Source organism: Oncorhynchus mykiss, chromosome 15 (genome assembly GCF_057628025.1).
Source record: "Oncorhynchus mykiss isolate SJ-2025 chromosome 15, ASM5762802v1, whole genome shotgun sequence".
NCBI classification, from domain to species: Eukaryota; Metazoa; Chordata; class Actinopteri; order Salmoniformes; family Salmonidae; genus Oncorhynchus; species Oncorhynchus mykiss.
Genome location: NC_143036.1, coordinates 42,924,710 through 42,946,529, shown reverse-complemented (window position 1 = coordinate 42,946,529; position 21,820 = coordinate 42,924,710). Strand labels below are relative to the sequence as shown.

The following is a 21,820-nucleotide window of genomic DNA, read 5'->3' as shown; positions in this document are numbered from 1 at the left end:
ATTTTATACAATCCAAAAACGTTCCATTACAAATCGCAAACTGCATCAGGTGGGCATTATTTGAAATCTAACTTTATTGGCAACATGACTATCTAAGTTAGGGATGGGCAACTGGTTGCCTGTGGGCTGCCACCCATGTGTGGATCAATTTCCCCAAAATATATTTTTTTAATATTGAAATAATGGAACTAAGTCGGGCTCTCAACCTTCTGTTGAGAGTTAGAATAGTCGTTTAAAATTTTTTTGGGATGTGCATCAGATAGTCACTCAATTAGCCCATGTCAGTAAAAAATTCTTAGACTGCTAAGTTAGTCAATTGGCCAGCAATCTAAACATGTATTAATCATGGTCAAATGACCCACCGGCGGGCCCCCATTGATTTTGTTTGTCACTCTCACACAGATAGCTTATTAAAATCTGCTAATATTTATCTCCACCCTATGGCAAAATGTGTAGAATTGCAGCAAGCTTGCTTTAAAACTGCAACATATTCTCTACGCCTCCTGGAAAAATGTGTAGAACAGCAGGAAATTAACTCTAAATCTTAATTAAACTTTTTTATTTTATTGCATAGGGCCCCCAAAAGGCTAGGGCAGGCTCTGACTGGGTATGGATGTGGGTACACAGACCAGTGAGCCACTGCAGCCCCTCATAATGAGTTCTGAGTTTTGTTGGCCCCAACCCCATCCAAATTGCCCATCCCTGCTCTAAAACTTATTTTGTTTATCTTTGTGGTCAAGAGGGGGGCCGCTAAAATGTTTTGCTGGCAAGATGATTTTGCTTAGGGCCACCAAAAGGCTAGGGCCGGCTCTGACTGCATGTGTGGGTATGGATGTGGGTACGCAGACCCGCAAGCCATTGGGGCCCATAATAATTTGTTTGTGGTTCTCACCGCCATCAAAGTTGCCCATTCCTGAGCCAATTATAAAATACAATCTTACTTTCACAAGGCACTTCAGAGAAATACACTTTTGGTAGTGCTTTTGGTTTGCCAAGAATGGAGTTTTCCACCGTTAATTTACTTCACCATAGTGGCGAACATTCTGTTCAGAACAACCCGGGGTATGATGCAATGTCATCCCTGTAACTGTGAAATAGCGATCATGAATGTCGATGGGCCTACTGTAAATTACATGTATTTTGTTATATGGAAAAGTAAAGGGCACTTTGGACTCAAAGCTGTATTTATTTTAATCCTTGACGTCTCATCTATCAGAACACATTGAATGCTCTTAATTTAAAGCTTGCCCCTCACAGGTTAGCGTTTTTCGTCATAAATCCTGTTCTGGAGGCAGCTCTGCCTCGAAGGTAGAATTATGTGATTGGTTGACTCAATGGTGATGGCTGAGCTTACATTTCAAACAGTCTGCATGCTCTGGGAGGACATTTGACACAAATGAGAGAACACGGTGAGTGAGCATTTATAAGTGATTTATTGCATGATTATGTTTTTATAGATAATTGTATTTCTCATTTGAAAGTTGTTTCTATTCTAATCTCACAAATAAAGTGAAATGTTATATCTTGTTCACTAACTGACTTCCCTAGCTGGTGGTGGTAAGATTTGTTAGCTAGCAAACTGTCTAGGTGCTATTAGTATAGTAGAATAGTATAGTATTGTTGCTGTATTCTGATTATAGCAACCCGTTTGCTAACATAGCCATATCATTAGCTAGCAATCTAGCTGGCTAATTGGGGAAACCACGTTTAACAAAGTTCTGTTTCGCAAGAAAAGGGTAACTATGTTTTTTTTAAATATGGAAAACAGCCGAACTAGCTATGCTAGGGCGAGTAAAATGGTCAGAGTGAGGTGTTCTCTCATTTGTGTCTGGAAGTAGCTAGAAAGCTAGCCAACCAGTTAGCTTGGGTGCTTGACTGTCGTTGTAAGGTCAGAACGCTCGCATCAACCCTACTTCTTGGCCAGCATCCAGTGTTCGCTCTGAATTTCCCCGAGAGTGAAACACTATGAATTTCCTAACTAACAATCTGACAACGCTCTGAATTTACGAACGCCCAGAGAGCACATTGAGCGCACTCCAGATTGAAGTCGTAAGATCTCTAACTAGGAATTTTTTATGCTTGCAAAATGTTGCATAGCAACAGCATCAACTTTCGGTAGACAGGCGTAGCACTAGTATGCGCCACTGAAAGGATACCGTTCATTTACAGTATACTAAAATGAACTAATAGTATGTAGCATATACTCATTAAGCATGTAGTATACAGTGTGTTAGTATGGGTGTTCAAAAACCGCTAAAGACTGTGTACCAGTAAATGCTAGTGGGAGGAGCTACAGGAGGACAGGCTCATTGTAATGACTGGAATGAAATGAATGGAACCATATCAAACATATAGAAAGTAGGCGTATGTCGCACGTCACTACTTCACAGGAGCAGCATTTGAACGTAAACATGACATTTTTTATCAAAATGCATTCTTTCTGCAGAAATACCTTATGGAACATGTTAACTTTCATGTGCCTTAACAATCTTGTATTCCATCAATAAATATGACTACAATTGTTAAATTATGAGGCTAGTTTGTTTAGCCACGGAAAAAGTTTGGAACCTTCCCACTAGCTGAGATAATGGATGGTTTGGATATGCCGGGAGATGAGTTTGGATTGGTCAGCCATGTAGCGTGCGTCTGTCTGTAAAGTGAGCGCCGTTTTTGAAAGATATAACGTTATCCATCAAGAACTACAAACATTTTGCTACTTTTCTCAACAACATTGATGTCCTGAATTTAGCAGGCGCTATTGACAGATCAGTTGGAAAAAGTGATGGGCTACTTTCTGCACACGCCACGGTCAGTGTGAATGGTAGTGACTACACACAACGCTGGCTTAACAAGATGTAACTACAAACAAAACAGAGTTAAATGGTTACAGTCTGCCGTGAAGCGGTCATCCATGTAAGATACATTTCAGACAAGTTTATAATTTTGTCAGAAAGTTATTTTTATTGCAAGGTACTGTTAGTAGGCTAGCAAACTTTAGCTTGCTGGCTAGCTAGCTAACGTTACGTGTATGATCTGTGTAGTAATATTATTAAAATCAATTGTAGCCTAATGTTAGCTAGCTAACATTGAACCTAGTATGTTAGCTTTAGCTACCTGCAGATTCATACTACAGCTGTGACAATGATTGTATTGGTAGTAGTATGAGTTGGGATTATGCCAGTTCATTGTTGAGCTAGCTAGCTAGCTACAACCCTCCCTGACTGGATGCTCACTCCAGCCCGGCAAGTGCGGGAAGCTAGAACAGGACGCACTGGGCTGTGAAGGCGCACTGGACGCACGCCCGCTCTGCAGCGCTCTCAACGCCAGCAACTCTCTCCAGAATCTTGCGTCAAGCTCCTCACTCGACTCCCTGACTGGCTCTGGTTCACTCCTCGGCTCCATCGACTGCTCCATGTGCCCCCCAAAAAACAATTTCTTGTGGTTTCTGTGGCCTTCCTCCCCGACGTCGTTGCTGTCCTCTCATGCTCTTAGGCGACTCCCGCCAAGGAAGGCGATCTTGTCCTGCCAGGATTTCCTCCCAAGTCCAGGATACTTCCTCCTCCTGGGCACGCTGCTTGGTCCTTTGTTGGTGGGATCTTCTGTCACGGTTGTCGTAATGAGTAGACCAAGGCGCAGCGTCGTATGCGTACATTCTCTTTTAATGAATGAACACCGAACAAACCAACAAAATGAACAAACGAAACGTGACGCTATACAAAATAGTCCTGACAGGCAACTACATATAGTCAAGATCCCACAAACACAAATGAGGAAATGGCTACCTAAATGATCCCCAATCAGAGACAACGATAAACAGATGCCTCTGATTGGGAACCATATCAGGCCACCATAGAAATATAAAAACACCTAGATGACCCACCCAAGTCACTATCACGCCCCAACCAACACAGAGAAAAAACAGCTTACTATGGTCAGGGTGTGACAGCCATCTATTTTATTTCATTAACATGTGAACATGTCTAGACAATAGTGACCCACTAGATGTGGCTGGGGGGTGGTTATACCATTTCCTTCACATGACCCATCAATTTAGACAAGTGTGTCGGGTAAGCGTCATCTAATATTGATTAAATATTGATAAAATATTTTTATCTGGAAACATTATTTTTTTGATATTGCTACTATGCAATTAACCACTTTACTGTACCGTTTACACCTTTTATATCCTGTGCATGTGACAATACATTTAGATTTTATTTGATTTAGCATGTGTTGAACACACGGCCTCACATGTTAATCCTTAAAGAGATGGGTGGGACTAAGGTTTAAGAGGATGTGAACAATGATGAATGGGTGCAGACAAAGAAAAGCTCTCCAGTAGGTGTACCATCTATATACTGTTGTTCCTCCTTTTAAAAGTTGTGAGCTTGCACCACGGGACTTAGAGGTACCCAGCGTCACGACTTCATTACTCCAGACCACCACAAGGGGGTGATTTGCAATTCATATATATACTGTAAAAAACAACAACAATGCATATCTAACTCCCTTCATCTCTATTAATCTGAAGACACGGGATAGTATTTCAATGAGATACTTAATTTCAACCAGTGGAGAATGTGAAAAGCTTTATTGAAAGAAATTCATTATCCAGGTGTTATAAATACATAAATGCATTATAGTTATGATAATTGTAAAATTATCAATACAAGTTCAATCTCTACTTCAATGCACATATGGTGTGCATTATAAAACGAGGAAGAAAGACCAGGTGCGGAGAGAGGTGTAGACAGAAAGGGAAAGAAGTAAGAACAGCGGCAGAGAGCATGTGATTCATGAATTACAGTGCAACCCTAATATGCTCTTAGTTCATCACAATTGTGGTGTCTCCTAATCAGCCTTGGGCCCCCAGTTGGCCCGAAGGTTATCTCAAGAGCGGGTGAGGTGGCGATGACAGGACTGGCTTCCTCTCTCAAACTCGAGAGAGCATGATTACGCCTTGTTCTTTTTTTTCAGTCATCTTAAATCAGGATGCAAAACTGACCTTGGATCATTAACTCTGGGACTACTACATCTCTCTCTGTATTTCAATGTAAAGCATCTCTTTAATAATACTTCCTGTTGATCCGACCAAGTGACATCTCACCTATGATCATGCTGTGCCCTCTGTGTCAGCCAGTTCAGATGTGGGAGGGGTTCACCAGAACAGCTGATATAACCTAGAAGATTTAGGGAGAAGGGGGAGAGGGATGAAGTGAAGAAGAGAGACTGTTATTGTGTGAGTGTGGTCTCACCTGGTGTCCACTCTAAGTGGCTACAGAGTACTTTATGCTGGAAAACAGACATGAGGACATGTCAATAGAAGATACTGTATGTGACGCAGACACCTATCGGAGTGTACCTGAAACACTTAAATATATAGGGCTATGTGTCTCACCACTTGGTTATTGCAAGGCTAACTCCCAGGGAAATCATGACTTGACAGAACAGATATTCCAGTGAAAATGGCTGTGTTTGTGTTGTAAATCTGAAAATTAGCAGGTGACATTGAAGTTTTTTTAAATTAATGCATGTGAGACAGGTTCCATGTAAAAAAAAAGACAGGCATAGATGGAGAAAAAGAACGCAGAACAGTTTAATTACCTCTGGTTATGGACACTTGCCAGCAATAAAGTTTCCACGGCCTGTTCCTGGGACAGTGAACATCTGTCAATATCTTCATTTTCGACCCCTTGATCAGCTCGCTCTCTGAAAGTAAAGAAAACAGCGTATTTCTTTATAGATATGAAAACAATAACTGAGATATGACCATTCAATCTAAAGCAGCAGATGTCATTTTTAGGATACGTCAATACAGCCCAGTGCTGCTTACCTGAGATGCCATCTTCATAGGTGTCCACTTTGACTTCCTTTGTGTCGGAAAAAAGTTGCTTTCAGAACAATTATTTTTTATTTAAAATAAATAAGGTTTTGCTCTCGACAAAAGACACAAATGTACCTCCATAGCATATAACAATTTGCCTGTGAATAACCACACCTTCATACAAACGTGCTACTGTATGCAGAATTCTTGATGCACAACCAAAGCTGCTGCCATATCCTGCCAGCACGCCCACAAGCGAGCCACTCAGGAGCAGAAAGATGACGCGTGGAAGAGGGAATGGAATGAGATGGGAACAGAAATTTCTTGCAAGTTGGGGAGGAGGTCTAATAGCTGAACAATAGACAATTCAACCTTTACTAAAGAATAGTCTAATAGCCAAGCTAGGTGTGAACCCCCCCCCCCCCCTCCTATCACAGACCAGATTTGCCCTAACGACCAAGGGGTAGCTTGCTACTCAATGTAATAAAGCACTGACTTTTCAAGTAAGTTACCTTACACGTTATGTTGGCTGACAATTTGTTAGCTACACTGTCCTTGCGAACCACATAGCATATCATTACTGCAGTATGTTAGCTAGCTACCTAATGTTAGTAGTTATACATCAAACTTGCCAGTATATTAACTATAGGCTATCTAACTACCCACTTGATTATTCTCGTCATTCTTAGCTTAGCTAAATGGCATAGTCGTTGTGCTTTCTCAATGGACTTTCGGGTGCTTTCGTAAATTCGCTCTGGCTATCTATACGCTGGACAATAGAACGAGTCAAAACGGCTTAAGAACATTGGCTGAACTGGAACACTAGCGCGAGCCCATAGCAAATGAATGGAATCAAACTTTCGCATGAGCCTGTTTTGAAAAAATGTATCCCCTTTTTTTTACCACTACAATCTGTTCGTCAGACGAAACTGGAAAAAAACTACTTGTGTAGAAAGTAAACATCCGCACCTCAATGGTGTCAACTGTGTGCTTATGTTTGCGTAATCAAAATGTAGGGAAATAATAAAAACTTCTGACTATTTCTGGTCTAGCGATCTATGACAAACGAGCTCGCTGCCCAGACATATATAATTACATAGAGGAGATTATCCTGATTTAAAATGGTGCCCGTGTAACAGTTTTGCTTCCGTCCCTCTACTCGCCAATACCTGGGCTCGAACCAGGGACCCTCTACACACATAGATAAAAGCCACCCTCGAAGTATCGTTACCCATCGCTCCACAAAAGCCATGGCCCTTGCAGAACAAGGGGAACAACTACTTCCAGGTCTCAGAGCGAGTGATGTCACTGATTGAAACACTATTAGCACGTACCCCGCTAACAGGAAAGCCATTTCACACTGGTTACACCCGACTTGAAAAAAATCTAAATATGCTCTTTGCGAGATATTTGGCGAAATAGACAGACATGCTGGGAAATATGGTCTCCACGGCGGATGTAGAAAGTAAACATCCGCACATCGATGGTGTTAACTGTGCTTATGTCTGTATAATGAAAAGTAGGGAAAAAATAGAAACTTCTGACTATTTATGGTCTAGCGATCGATGAGCGAGTGACGTCACCAATTGAAGCGCTATAATATTAATCAAATTAATTAAGCCAAATTTCTTTATCAATCCCATATACTATCTTATTACAAAAAAAGGTTTTAAATTCTCTGGTAATGACAATACAGAATACTATCAAATGCTTCTCAGAATTAAATGATGTGCCACAGAATGCTGCAGCAGCACGCAAGGTGTGCCGCAGTATGACACAACTTTTAAAGGAGGAACCACTGTAGGCGTACAGAAGCCCATTATCAGCAACCATCGCTCCTGTGTTCCAGTGCCACATTGTGTTAGCTAATCCAAGTTTATAATTTTCAAAGGCTAATTGATCATTAGAAAACCCTTTTGCAATTATGTTAGCACAGCTGAAAACTGTTGTTCTGATTAAAGAAGCAATAAAACTGTCCGACTTTTAGACAAGTTGAGTATCTGGAGCATCAGCATTTGTGTGTTTGATTACAGGCTCAAAATGGCCCAGAATAACTTTCTGCTGAAACTCTTCAGTCTATTCTTGTTCTGAGAAATGAAGGCTATTCCATGTGAGAAATCAGCAAGAAACTGAAGATCTGGTACAACGCTGTGTACCCTTCACTGAACAGAGCAAACTGGCCCTAACCAGAATAGAAAGAGTGGGAGGCCCCGGTGCACAACTGAGCAAGAGGACAAGTACATTAGAGTGTCTAGTTTGAGAAGCAGACGCCTCACAAGTCCTTAACTGGCAGCTTCTTGAAATAGTACCCGCAAAACACCAGTCTCAACGTCAACAGTGAAGAGGTGACTCCGGGATGCTGGCCTTCTAGGCAGAGTTGCAAAGCAAAAGCCATATCTCAAGTCACTCTGCATATTTTGAAACTTGTAAGTAAGCATTTCTCTGTTAGTCTATACCTGTTGTTTACGAATCATGTTACAAGTACATTTTGATTTGTTTCTAACATAACAGTCTGATATGACAGACTTCAATTGAAAATATAAATCAAATTATTTCATGAGTTGGAGTATCAATTATGCAAATACTATGCAAAGTTTGCAGAAACACAATTTTTGGTGTACTCGTTTCTACTGAAAATAGGGTTAGTTTAGTAAGCAGCTGATTTGTCATGAGTTTCATCCTAGTGCTTGAAGTGAACAGGATGGAGCTGTGTTGACTAATCATAAATGTCCTTTTAACAAACAAATCCTGTTAATGTGAGATGATTCAGTAAGTGGGGGGATCTGACTTATTTGGTTAAAAAGTTTCTGTGGAAAGTAAGCAAGGAGAGCACATTTTTCCGTTTTGGAGATTTCAAATAGAAGAGCTTCCATTCCCACTGAAAGGTGACTTCCGACCTGTGTGGCTCAGAACACTTAAGTAATCTGATCTGATTACTCCTTAACAACACTATCAACAAGGCAGGTCCCACAGGCACAAGTTTTGCCGCACGTGGACTGTGCAAGCATCTTTGATCCCCAAGGCAATAGCTGCAGTGAATTCTAAAGTGTGATTAACCTTGCTTGATTGATTTTTGGCCTTTGTACATTTGCACCACTTGCATTTTGCACTTATCGTCAGTGGTGGAAAAAGTACCCAATTGTCATACTTGAGTAAAAGTAAAGATACCTTAGTAGAAAATGACTCAAGTGAAAGTCACCCAGTAAAGTACAATTTGACTAAAATTCTAAAAGTATTTAGTTTTAAATATACTTAAGTATGAAAAGTAAAAGTATAAATCATTTCAAATTCCTTATATTAAGCAAAGCTTTTTAATTTATGGATAGCCAGGTGCACACTCCAACACTCAGACATAGTTCACCAGCAAAGAATGTATGTTTTGTGGGTCTGTTAGTTCTCCAGATCAGTGGCAATTGGGATTACCAGCTATGTTCTCTTGATTAGTGCGTGAATTGCACAATTTCCCTGTCCTGCTAGGCATTAAAAATGTAAAAAGTACTTTTGGGTGTCAGGAAAAATGTTTGGAGTAAAAAGTACATAATTTTCTTTAGAAATCTTGTGAAGTAAAAATAAAAATTGTCAAAATCTAAATGGTAAAGTACAGATACCCCAAAAGACGACTTAAGTACTTTACACCACTGCTTATCGTACTTATCGCACCTTTCCAATGTTGTAGCATTATATGGTTTTATATTGTGTTATTTATACCTGCCTTTATACACTGCTCAAAAAATAAAGGGAACACTAAAATAACACATCCTAGATCTGAATGAATGAAATATTCTTATTAAATACTTTTTCTTAAATACAAAATCACAGAAAAATTATAAATGGAAATCAAATTTAACAACCCATGGAGGTCTGGATTTGGAGTCACACTCAAAATTAAAGTGAAAAACCACACTACAGGCTGATCCAACTTTGATGTATTGTCTTTAAAACAAGTCAAAATTAGGCTCAGTAGTGTGTGTGGCCTCCACGTGCCTGTATGACCTCCCTACAACGCCTGGGCATGCTCCTGATGAGGTGGCGGATGGTCTCCTGAGGGATCTCCTCCCAGACCTGGACTAAAGCATCCGCCAACTCCTGGACAGCCTGTGGTGAAATGGAGCGGACGGAGCGAGACATGATGTCCCAGATGTGCTCAATTGGATTCAGGTCTGGGGAACGGGCGGGCCAGTCCATAGCATCAATGCCTTCCTCTTGCAGGAACTACTGACACACTCCAGCCACATGAGGTCTAGCATTGTCTTGCATTAGGAGGAACCCAGGGCCAACCGCACCAGCATATGGTCTCACAAGGGGTCTGAGGATCTCATCTCGGTACCTAATGGCTATCAGGATACCTCTGGCGAGCACATGGAGGGCTGTGCGGCCCCCCCAAAGAAATGCCACCCCACACCATGACTGACCCACCGCCAAACCGGTCATGCTGGAGGATGTTGCAGGCAGCAGAACGTTCTCCACGGCGTCTCCAGACTCTGTCACATCTGTCACATGTGCTCAGTGTGAACCTGCTTTCATCTGTGAAGAGCACAGGGCGCCAGTGGCGAATTTGCCAATCTTGGTGTTCTCTGGCAAATGAAAAACGTCCTGCACGGTGTTGGGCTGTAAGCACAACCCCCACCTGTGGACGTCGGGCCTTCATACCACCCTCATGGAGTCTGTTTCTGACAGTTTGAGCAGACACATGCACATTTGTGGCCTGCTGGAGGTAATTTTGTAGGGCTCTGGCAGTGCTCCTCCTGCTCCTCTTGCACAAAGGCGGAGGTAGCGGTCCTGCTGCTGGGTTGTTGCCCTCCTACGGCCTCCTCCACGTCTCCTGATGTACTGGCCTGTCTCTGGTAGCGCCTCCATGCTCTGGACACTACGCTGACAGAGACAGCAAACCGTCTTGCCACAGCTCGCATTGATGTGCCATCCTGGATGAGCTGCACTACCTGAGCCACTTGTGTGGGTTGTAGACTCCGTCTCATGCTACCACTAGAGTGAAAGCACCGCCAGCATTCAAAAGTGACCAAAACATCAGCCAGGAAGCATAGGAACTGAGAAGTGGTCTGTGGTCACCACCTGCAGAACCACTCCTTTATTGGGGGTGTCTTGCTAATTGCCTATAATTTCCACCTGTTGTCTATTCCATTTGCACAGCAGCATGTGAAATGTATTGTCAATCAGTGTTGCTTCCTAAGTGGACAGTTTGATTTCACAGAAGTGTGATTGACTTGGAGTTACATTGTGTTGTTTTAGTGTCCCCTTTATTTTTTTGAGCAGTGTATATTTAACTCAAATTGCACTTCTGGGGCAGTGAAGATATACTGAACTGAACTGGTCATACCAAACGTTCAAACTAAGATTTAGGTACATCATTTATCTGTAAACAACAGCCATTCACTACCACAGTTTATCATTTAATTACCATGTGAAGGCAATTAACATACATTTGTTGACCCACTGATCTGTATACAGTATATGTGAGCCAATTTAGCCAAACCATTAAAAAAAATGTAGGTGATACAATCCCGGCCAATGTTTCAGCATCAGTGGGCAGCACACACACACACACACACAGCTGGCTTAGCCTCTGCTCCTAAAAGCTGTTATACCATTCGCCAAGAATAACCAACCAGACCAGGCTAGCCCAGGCCAGACCATGGCCAAGTCAGACAGGGTCACATTGGGCTTTCCCACCATCACCCTCAGCCACAGCTTTGGAAAATCTGGAACGCTTAGATTTTACAACCGAGCCAGTCAATGTCGCCTCACAACCTGCACACAATTAATCAACTTACACTGAAGGAGACTTGGGAGGGAGTGACTGCAAGCCAAAGCTGATTGAATTACTGTATTAGTGTTTCTTTGGAAGGGTTTGGGTAGGGTATTTGGTCATGGGGTTGTGTAGTAATGATGATAATGAGATGAAGAGGAGGATCGATGACCATGACAGTGATGATTGTAGTGATGACGACTATGATGATGGTCATGATAAAAGTGAGACACCTTGATGAGACCTGCATCCGGACTTTCCTGCCTGCATCCGGACTTTCTCTCCCCGCTTGACCACCTCCCTCAGATGACCACTCAAGGCATGAACCTTCTAATGACTGTCCATCTCATGATGTTGTGGTGTTGTTTTTCTAAATTACGTGTATTGTTTTGTGCTTTGAAGTGCTTTGAGATTCTTTGAAAAGCACTGTATAAATTATGATGATGATGATGAAGTGGTGGTGTGTTTTGACCTGCAGATCCAGGCTGGAGAGAAGGTGTACGGTCCGTTCTGTGGTGACCGGCCACCAGGCAAGATCCAGACAGAGAGCAACAAGGTCCAGGTGTTCTTCCACAGTGATAACTCTGGAGAGAACATCGGCTGGAGGCTCTCCTACACCTCTTCAGGTCAGCCTCACTCTAAATATTCATATGTCATTGTGTCCACTTTTAAAAACGTTGCATTTTTGGAACTCTGTTGAATGTCTTCATTTGTGTGAAGGAAGAAGGGGAAACATTAGTTGCGTATCAAATTGCACCCTAATCACTATTTAGTGCTCTATTTTTGACCAGGGCCCATGACTTCTCCCAACCATGTACATCTAAAAGGGTTGGGATAGGCATTACGTACATTCGGTACACTCAGAGGGTTTTTCGGCTTGTCCCCATAGGGCAAGGCTGCCCAATTCCGATCCTGGAGGGCCGAAACACTTCTGGTTTTCATCCTCTCCTTCTAATCAGGGACTGATTCAGACCTGGGACAGCAGGTGAGTGCAATTGACTACCAGGTAGAAACAAGAACCAGAAGTATTTTTCTGCTCTCCAGGACTGGAATTGGGCAGCCTTACCATAGGGGAACATTTTATCGTTCTAGCCTGTGTTTTGTGTTTTCCTCTGTGTTTTCTAAAATTCTTGTAACTTTCACAAAATTCCATGGTTTTCCAGAACATTCCTAGAACACTACAGAGAATAAGCAGAAAATTCAGAGTCGTCCAACCAGGATTTCTGAAAAAAAATACCACTTCACTGATGGTTTTGGTCTAGCCACCCCAACAAAACATGTGGAAATGAACACACACGCAATACAAGTAGAATACAACAATGGAAATTATAAAACTGTAATATCTTAAATAATCAATGAGTTAATGAAGTCCGTTGTAAGCAAATAAATCGTTTCCTGGTCTAATTATCTAGCCTGTATCCTGTTTGTTTTCAGGAAGGAGTCCGTGTCCAGTCCCTGTGAAGCCCCTCTATGGCAAGCTGGATCCGGTCCAGATCCAGTACTCCTTCAAAGACCACGTCCTGGTATCCTGTGACCCAGGATACAGACTGATAAGGGTGAGACTGACAGACAGGTTGGGACAAAACACTCTTGTTAAAGTCTTGTTCTCCACTGTAACAATGCTCTTTATTTATATGAAGGAATGACCATCTGGCAACCACCCAGTCACCATGTTGAGAAAAACTATACTCTTGAAGATATCAATCTGCATGTTTGACAGTACCAGTCAAAAGTTTGGACACACCTACTCATTCAAGGGATTTTCTTTATTTGTACTATTTTCTACATTATAGAATAATAGTGAATACATCAAAACTATGGAATCATGTAGTAACCAAAAAAGTGTAAAACAATATTCAAGATTCTTCAAAGTAGCCTTTGCCTTGATGACAGCTTTGTACACTCTTGGCATTCTCTCAACCAGCTTCACCTGAAATGCTTTTCCAACAGTCTTGAAGCAGTTCCCACATATGCTGAGCACTTGTTGGCTGCTTTTCCTTCACTCTGTGGTCCAACTCATCCCAAACCATCTCAGGACAATAAATTAGCATGATCAACAGTATCAACAACTTTTGACAGGTCCAAAAACAAAGCAATACATTTGATTTTAGTGTCTAAAGCATTGACAAGATCACTAACAACTATAGTGGTTGCTGTCATAGTGCTATGCTAAAGCTGAGCTGCATAGTCAAGATGTAATAGATGGTATAAAATACAGTATACAGTCTTGGCCAAAAGTTTTGAGAAGGACACAAATATTAACTTTCACAATTTTCAAGTCTGCTGCCTCAGTTTTGTATGATGGCAATTTGCATATACTCCAGAATGTTATGAAGAGTGATCAGATGAATTGCAATTAATTTAAAAGTCCCTCTTTGCCATGCAAATTAACTGAATCCCCCAAAAAACATTTCCACTGCATTTCAGCCCTGCCACAAAAGGACCAGCTGACATCATGTCAGTAATCTCTCGTTAACACAGGTGTGAGTGTTGATGATGACAAGGCTGGAGATCACTCTGTCATGCTGTTTGAGTTTGAAAAACAGACTGGAAGCTTCAAAAGGAGGGTGGAGCTTGGAATTATTGTTCTTCCTCTGTCAACCATGGTTACCTGCAAGGAAACATATGCCTTTATTGCTTTGCACTAAAAGGGCTTCACAGGCAAGGATATTGCTGCCAGTAAGATTGCACCTAAATCAACCATTTATCGGATCATCATGAACTTTAAGCAGAGCAGTTCAATTGTTGTGAAGAAGGCTTCAGTGCGCCCAAGAAAGTCCAGGACCGTCTCCTAAAGTTGATTCAGCTGTGGGATCGGGGCACCAGCAGTACAGAGCTTGCCCAGGAATGGCAGCAGGCAGGTGTGAGTGCATCTGCACGCACAGTGAGGCAAAGACTTTTGGAGGATGGCCTGGTGTCAAGAAGGGCAGCAAAGAAGCCACTTCTCTCCAGTAAAAACATCAGGGACAGACTAATATTCTGCAAAAGGTACAGGAATTGAACTGCTGAGGACTGGGGTAAAGTCATTTTCTCTGATGAATCCACTTTCCGATTGTTTGGGGCATCGGGGAAAAAGCTTGTCCGGAGAAGACAAGGTGAGCGCTACCATCAGTACTGTGTCGTGCCAACAGTAAAGCATCCTGAGCTCATTCGTGTGGGGTTGCTTCTCAGCCAAGGGAGTGGGCTCACTCACAATTTTGCCTAAGAACACAGCCATGAATAAAGAATGGTACCAACACATCCTCCGAGAGCAACTTCTCCTAACCATCCAGGAACAGTTTGGTGACGAACAATGCCTTTTCCAGCATGATGGAGCACCTTGCCATAAGGAAAGAGTGATAACTAAGTGGCTCGGGGAAAAAAACATCAATATTTTGGGTCCATGGCCAGGAAACTCCCCAGACCTTAATCCCATTGAGAACTTGTGGTCAATCCTCAAGAGGCGGGTGGACAAACAAAAACCCACGAATTCTGACAAACTCCAAGCATTGATTATGCAAGAATGGGCTACCATCAGTCAGGATGTGGCCCAGAAATTAATTGACAGCATGCCCCTGCGGTATTGCAGAGGTCTTGAAAAAGAAGGGTCAACATTGCAAATATTGAATCTTTGCATCAACTTCATGCAATTATCAATAAAAGCCTTTGACACTTTTGAAATGCTTGTAAATAAACTTCAGTATTCCATAGTAACATCTGACAAAAATATCTAAAGACACTGAAGCAGCAAACTTTGTGGAAATTAATATTTGTGTCATTCTCAAAACTGTTGGCCATGACTGTACGTATGAGATGAGTAATGTAAGATATGTAAATATTATTAAAGTGACTAGTGATCCATTTATAAAAGTGGCCAGTGATTTCGAGTCTGTATATAGGCTGCAGCCTCTCTGTGTTAGTGATGGCTGTTTAACAGTCTGATGGCCTTGAGATAGAAGCTGTTTTTCAATCTCTCGTTTTTTTTATACCTTTATTGAACTAGGCAAGTCAGTTAAGTACTGACCTCGCCTTATGGATGGTAGCAGGGTGAACAGACAATGCTCGGGTGGTTGTTGTCCTTTTTGGCCTTCCTTTGACATCCGGTGCTGTAGGTGTCCTGGATGGCAGGTAGTTTGCCACTGGTGATGCTTTGTGCAGACCGCACCACCCTCTGGAGTGCCTTGCAGTTGTGGGTGGTGCAGTTGCCGTACCAGGCGGTGGTACAGCCTGACAGGATTCTCTCAATTGTTCATCTGTAAAAGTTTGTGAGGGTTTTAGGTGACAAGCCATATTTCTTCAGCCTCATGAGGTTGAAGAGGCACCTTTCCGCATTCTTCACCACACTGTCTGTGTGGATGGACCATTTCAGTTTGGCCGTGATGTGTACGCCGAAGAACTTAACTTTCCACCTTCTCCACTGCTGTCCCGTCGATGTGGATAGGGGGGTGCTCCCTCTGCTGTGTCCTAAAATCCACGTTCATCTCCTTTGTTTTGTTGATGTTGAGTGAGAGGCTGTCTCGTCATTGTTGGTAATCAAGCCCACTTCTGTTGACTCGTCGGCTAACGTGATGATTGAGTTGGATGGCCACGCAGTCATGGGTGAACAGGGAGTACAGGAGGGGGCTGAGCACGCACCCTTGTGGGGCCCCAGTGTTGAGGATCAGCGAAGTGGAGATGGCCAACTCAGAAAGAGTTATCCCATCAGAAAGTCCAGGACCCAATTGCACAGAGCGGGGTTGACACCCAGGGCCTCAAGCTTAATGATGAGCTTGGAGTGTACTATGAATGAGCCTTAGTCAATGAACAGCATTCTTACATAGGTATTCCTCTTGTCCAGATGGGATAGAGCGGTGTGCAGTGTGATGGCTATTGCATCGTCTGGGGACCTTTTTGGGCGTTATGCATATTGAAGTGGGTCTAGGGTGGCAGGTAAGGTTGAGGGAATATTATCCTTGACTAGTCTCTCAAAGCACTTCATGATGACAGAAGTGAGTGCTACGGGGCGATAGTCATTTAGTTCAGTTATCTTTGTCTTCTTGGTTACAGGATCAATGGTGGCCATCTTGAAGCATGTGGGTATAGCAGGGAGAGATTGAATATGTTCGTAAACACACCAGCCAGCTGGTCAGCACATGCTCGGAGGAAGCGGCTAGGGATGCCGTCTGGGCCGGGAACCTTGCGAGGTTAAACACGTTTAAATGTCTTACTCGTGTCTGGGTAGCCTGCACTCCTTGGTAGGGGGTGGCGTCGGTTGCACTGTATTATCCCTGGCAAAGAAGTTGTGTGATTTGTCTGGAAGCAAGATGTCGATGTCCATGACGTGGCTGGTTTTCATTTTGTAGTCCGTAATTGCCTTCATATGGGGTGATAATTATTAATATCACTACTATCCACGCCATTATGGAGTGGCAGTGCAAGAGCTGATTTCCAGTTGTATTAAGTACTGAAGTAAAAATACTTTTAAGTACTACTTAAGTAGTTTTTTGGGGTATCTGTACTTTGCTATTTATATTTTTTGACAACTTTTACTTTTACTCCACTACATTCCTGAAGAAAATGTATGTACTTTTTACTCCTTACATTTTCCCTGACACACAAGTACTCGTTACATTTAGTATGCTCGAGTAGGACAGAATTATGGCACCTGTAAATATAACGCTTTGTCATCCCTACTGGCGTTGGCTTTGCCTCCAAAACATCCTGTGAATTTGCACAGAGCCACATCAAATCACAGAAATACTCAAAATAAACATTAATCAAAGATGCAAGTGTTATTCACAGATTTAAAGATATACTTCTCCTTAATGCAACCGCTGTGTCAGATTTCAAAAAAACTTTACGGAAAAAGCAAACCATGCAATAATCTGAGTACGGTGCTCAGACGACATACACAACCCAAGAATATATCCGCCATGTTGGAGTCAGCATAAGTCAGAAATAGCATTATAAATATTCACTTACCTTTGATGATCTTCATTAGAATGCACTCCCAGGAAGCCCAGTTCCACAATAAAAGTTTGATTTGTTCCATAAAGTCCATAATTTGTGTCCAAATTCCTCCTTTTGTTAGGGCGTTTAGTAAACAAATCGAAACTCACGAGGCGCGGGCAAGTCCAGCGGAAATGTCGGATGAAAATTCCAAAAAGTTATTACTGGTCGTAGAAACAAATCAAACGATGTATAGAATCAATCTCTAGGATGTTTTTATCATAAATGTTCAATAATGTCCCAACCGGAGAATTCATTTGTCTGTAGATAAGCAATGGAACGAGAGGTAACTTTCAATGTTCTAAAGACTGTTGAAATCTAGTGGAAACCTTAGGAAGTGCAAGATGACCCATATCCCACTGTATTTGAAATAGGGGCTGAGTTGAAAACCTACAAACCTCAGATTTCCCACTTCCTGGTTGGATTTTTTTTCTCAGGTTTTTGCCTGGCATATGAGTTCTGTTATACTCAGACATCATTCAAACAGTTTTATAAACTTCAGAGTGTTTTCTATCCGATACTACTAATAACATGCATATATTAGCACCTGGGACTGAGTAGGCGGCAGTTTACTCTGGTCACGCTTTTCATCCAAATTTGAAAATGCTGCCCCCTATCCATAAGAAGTTAAACGAGTTACCATCTCCTGAATTAAACTCTAGAAGATGTATAAGTTATATCAATAAGTCACTTATTAATCATTACCTCATATCAATCTCATTCTGAACAGTTGTAATCTTCTTGGATCTGCAAGAACCCCAGCTTTGCTCATCATTCAGTCCTACACACATTGGTTTAATTATTTATTTACTAACTAACTAAATAATAACACAGAATACACTTACATGAGACAAAGGTCCCTAGTGGACTGACAAGATATGACGGCTTATGGAGAGAGGGTGGGGAAAAGAGTGAGAGAAAGGGACATGATTGTGGATATACGTTTGGAAAATATAATGAATGTATTTACGTGTGAATGCCGTTCGCCGTTTCTCTGTCGGAACTAGCCCGCCTCCGGAAGAATGTTGGTTTGGTGAGCCATTCCTGTGGGCCACTAGTACATGCTCTGATTGTCCACCAGAGGTCACAATGTCCTTCTTCTTAGTTGTCCGGTCTCCAATGGGCTGTTTCCTAAGAACAGCTAATTAGCTGTACAGTGATTGTCTGAGAGGGGAGTTTTCTTCTCCTCTTCCTCGGGTAGATGGTCAAAGTTCCAAACCACTTTTCACACGAAACTGCAGCCTGGCGGTGGTCTGGCAAATTAATTTTCTTCACCTCGTGTTGAGATTAAGTTCTTCTAACCATGTGAGACTGTGGTCCACACGTTTAAGTCTTTCTGGTCTGATGTTTATTCTTTGCCAGTCCTTTTAAGCACTCTGGCAAAAGGGGACGGCTACGTCCTTCTGACACACTCAGGGTGTGGCTACTTAACATCTAATCATATCTTTGGCATATTCTCTTATGGCTCCTAAAATCACATTCCCATATTAACACAAATGTCTTCGTCATTTTTCACATTGTCTACACAACGTATTGGATGGAGACTTCATACCTTTAAATACTTTTCAAATGACAATATTTCCTTTCTAACCTTTCTAATGACCTCACAATATGACATTATATTTCTACATCTACTCACTGACCATTTCCCACATTTGGATGTTAGAAATATTGTTCCAAACTTTTTGGACGTTAGAGTTTTTGGCTGGCAAAAGTCTGAACAAAGATATTCCTTTGGTTCATACTAGAGAGCCAGACAGTCCTTTGCTGCATAACATTTATGACCAGGTGTGAGATGTCAAAAAGCGGTCACCAAGGATAATAACTTGGATTTAGTAAAAGAAGATGACAAACTAGTTAACTCCTCTGGTGCACAAAGGTTAGCTGAGGGAGGACGGTAGATTCCTGTAACAGTTATGGATACATTGTTCCCCAGACAAAGACTTAAAGATAGTAGATAAACTATTTTGGTAAAGGAAATGAATTTCAGTAATAAGACAAATAAATAATGTTTTATAAGAATGGCCACTCCACCAACTGTACCCCGTCTGTCAGTTATGAACACATTATAACCATCAATATTATTATCAATCCAGAATGTCCCCAGAGATCCAAGTTTCAGTCAATGTTCGGATTCATCTGCATAAACCAGATCTTGATGGGATCTAGTCTAGGAAGTAAGGTCCTCATTATCAGATGCATCAACCTAAGTCCTTTGTGATTTTTAAAGTCACATGGAGTCCACAACTCAAACGCAATACGTTCAATAGGCAGTTAAAGGCCCTGTCTTATTTATTTGATATATTTTTACTTAACCTTTATTTAACTTCTTGAATCTAGGGGGCACTATTTTCATTTTTGGAAAAATAACGTTCCCTAAGTAAACGGGCTATTTTGTCAGGACAAGATGCTAGAATATGCATATAATTGACAGCTTAGGATAGAAAACACTCTAAAGTTTCCAAAACTGTAAAAATATTATCTGAGTATAACAGAACTGATATTGCAGGCGAAAGCCTGAGAAAAATCCAATAAGGAAGTGACTCTTATTTAGAAACCTCTGCGTTCCTATGCGTCCCTATTGAGCAGTGAATGAGATATCAGCCAGATTCCTTTTTCTATGGCTTCCCTAATGTGTCTAGTGTCACAATACATAGTTTCAGGCATTTATTTTGAAAAATTAGCCTGAACGTCAACATTGCATCAGTGGTCAGCTGAAGTCTCTCAGAGTGTTTTGTGCGTAAAGGACAAATGTGGCCATTGTTTCTCTCTTTCCTACTAAGAAGCCATCTGTCCCGGTTGATATATTATCGAATAGATATTTGAAAAACACCTTGAGGATTGATTATAAACCACGTTTGCCATGTTTCTGTCGATATTATGGAGTATTTTTCGGCGTCGTGACCGCAATTTCCGGTCGAATTCTCAGCCAAACGTGAAGAACTAACGGAGTTATTTCGGCTACAAAAATAATATTTTTGGAAAAAAGGAACATTTGCTATCTAACTGGGAGTCTTGTGAGTGAAAACATCCGAAGCGCATCAAAGGTAAACTATTTAATTTGATTGCTTTTCTGATTTTCGTGACCAGGTTGCCTGCTGCTAGCTAGGCATAATGCTATGCTAGGCTATCGATAAACTTACACAACAAATGCTTGTCTTGCTTTGGCTGTAAAGCATATTTTCTAAATCTGAGATGACAGGGTGATTAACAAAAGGCTAAGCTGTGTTTCAATATATTTCACTTGTGAATTCATGAATATTAATATTTTCTAGTAATATTTATGTCCGTTGTGTTATGCTAATTAGTGTCAGTTGATGATTACGCTCCCGGATCCGGGATGGGTAGTTACAAGAGGCAAGTCAGTTAAGAACACATTCTTATTTACAATGACGGCCTACCCCTGGCCAATCCCAGACGACGCTGCGCCCATTGTTCGCCACCCTATGGGATTCCCAATCATGGCTGGATGTGTGTCGTGGAAATTCAGTACTGAGAGAGACTTGGTCATTGGTCACAGTCTCGACTGTTGAGCTGAGCAGCCTAACTGAAATTTTAAAAACTGATATGATATAGGACCTAAAAATGTTTAGTTAGACTGGTTCCATTTCCCATAAGCCACCTTGGTTATCTACACATGTTTTACCCCCAACCCGGCTTAGTTTCCCAGATGCCAGGAAGATGAGACAATGAGGCATTATTCATAACTCTTCCAGGCTATCTCTATCTCGGGTCACACACACCACATCTTCCTGGTATTGGACGTATGCGTTTCTTGTCCCCACGCACAACAATGAGGAAGATCGTTCGGGAGTCAAAGAAAAGTCCAAGGGCCACTGTTGAGCTTTACAGAATTTGGTCGCATCTTCAGGTCACCAAGTCTCTAAATGTACAATTCGACACCCCCTCCATGCCAATAGGCTCTTTGTAAGGGTTGCCAGAAAGAAAGAAAAATACTTTATTGAGCGCAACCAACAAATGTAAACACCAGGAGTTTGCTGAATGCCATTGGCACTTCAATAGGAATCGGTCCTATGATCATGTCACGGCTGTTGGAAGGAGAGGACCAAGGTGCAGCGTGGTGAGCGTGCATTTTCTTTATTTTAATCAAAATGACGCCAAAAAAAACACTAAACACTACAAAAATAAACCGTGAAGCTCAAAAGCAAAGTGCTCTAAACAGAGTCAACCTCCCACAAACACAGGTGGGAAAAAGGGTACCTAAGTATGGTTCCCAATCAGAGACCACGATAGATAGCTGTCCC

The 21,820-nt window shown here is 41.8% G+C and overlaps 1 protein-coding gene and 1 long non-coding RNA gene across 2 annotated transcripts in view; one reads left to right on the top strand and one right to left on the bottom strand.

The window, feature by feature from the left end:
* Nucleotides 1-21,820, top strand: part of masp1 (MBL associated serine protease 1) — a gene marked incomplete at its 3' end in the record, with an annotated part of 72,366 nt that overhangs the window by 27,166 nt on the left and 23,380 nt on the right. Inside the window, 2 exon segments of the mRNA NM_001160478.1 lie at nt 12,067-12,214; nt 13,023-13,144. Of these exon segments, the coding sequence (NP_001153950.1) occupies nt 12,067-12,214; nt 13,023-13,144 (270 nt within the window).
* The window catches only part of LOC149977463 (uncharacterized), a 53,520-nt gene continuing 36,742 nt past the window's right edge, over nt 5,043-21,820 (bottom strand). Inside the window, exons 2-3 of the long non-coding RNA XR_016486683.1 lie at nt 5,605-5,709; nt 5,043-5,180 (exon numbers count right to left, since the gene is read on the bottom strand). This is a non-coding gene — a long non-coding RNA (uncharacterized LOC149977463). The remainder of the gene's footprint in view (nt 5,181-5,604; nt 5,710-21,820) is intronic.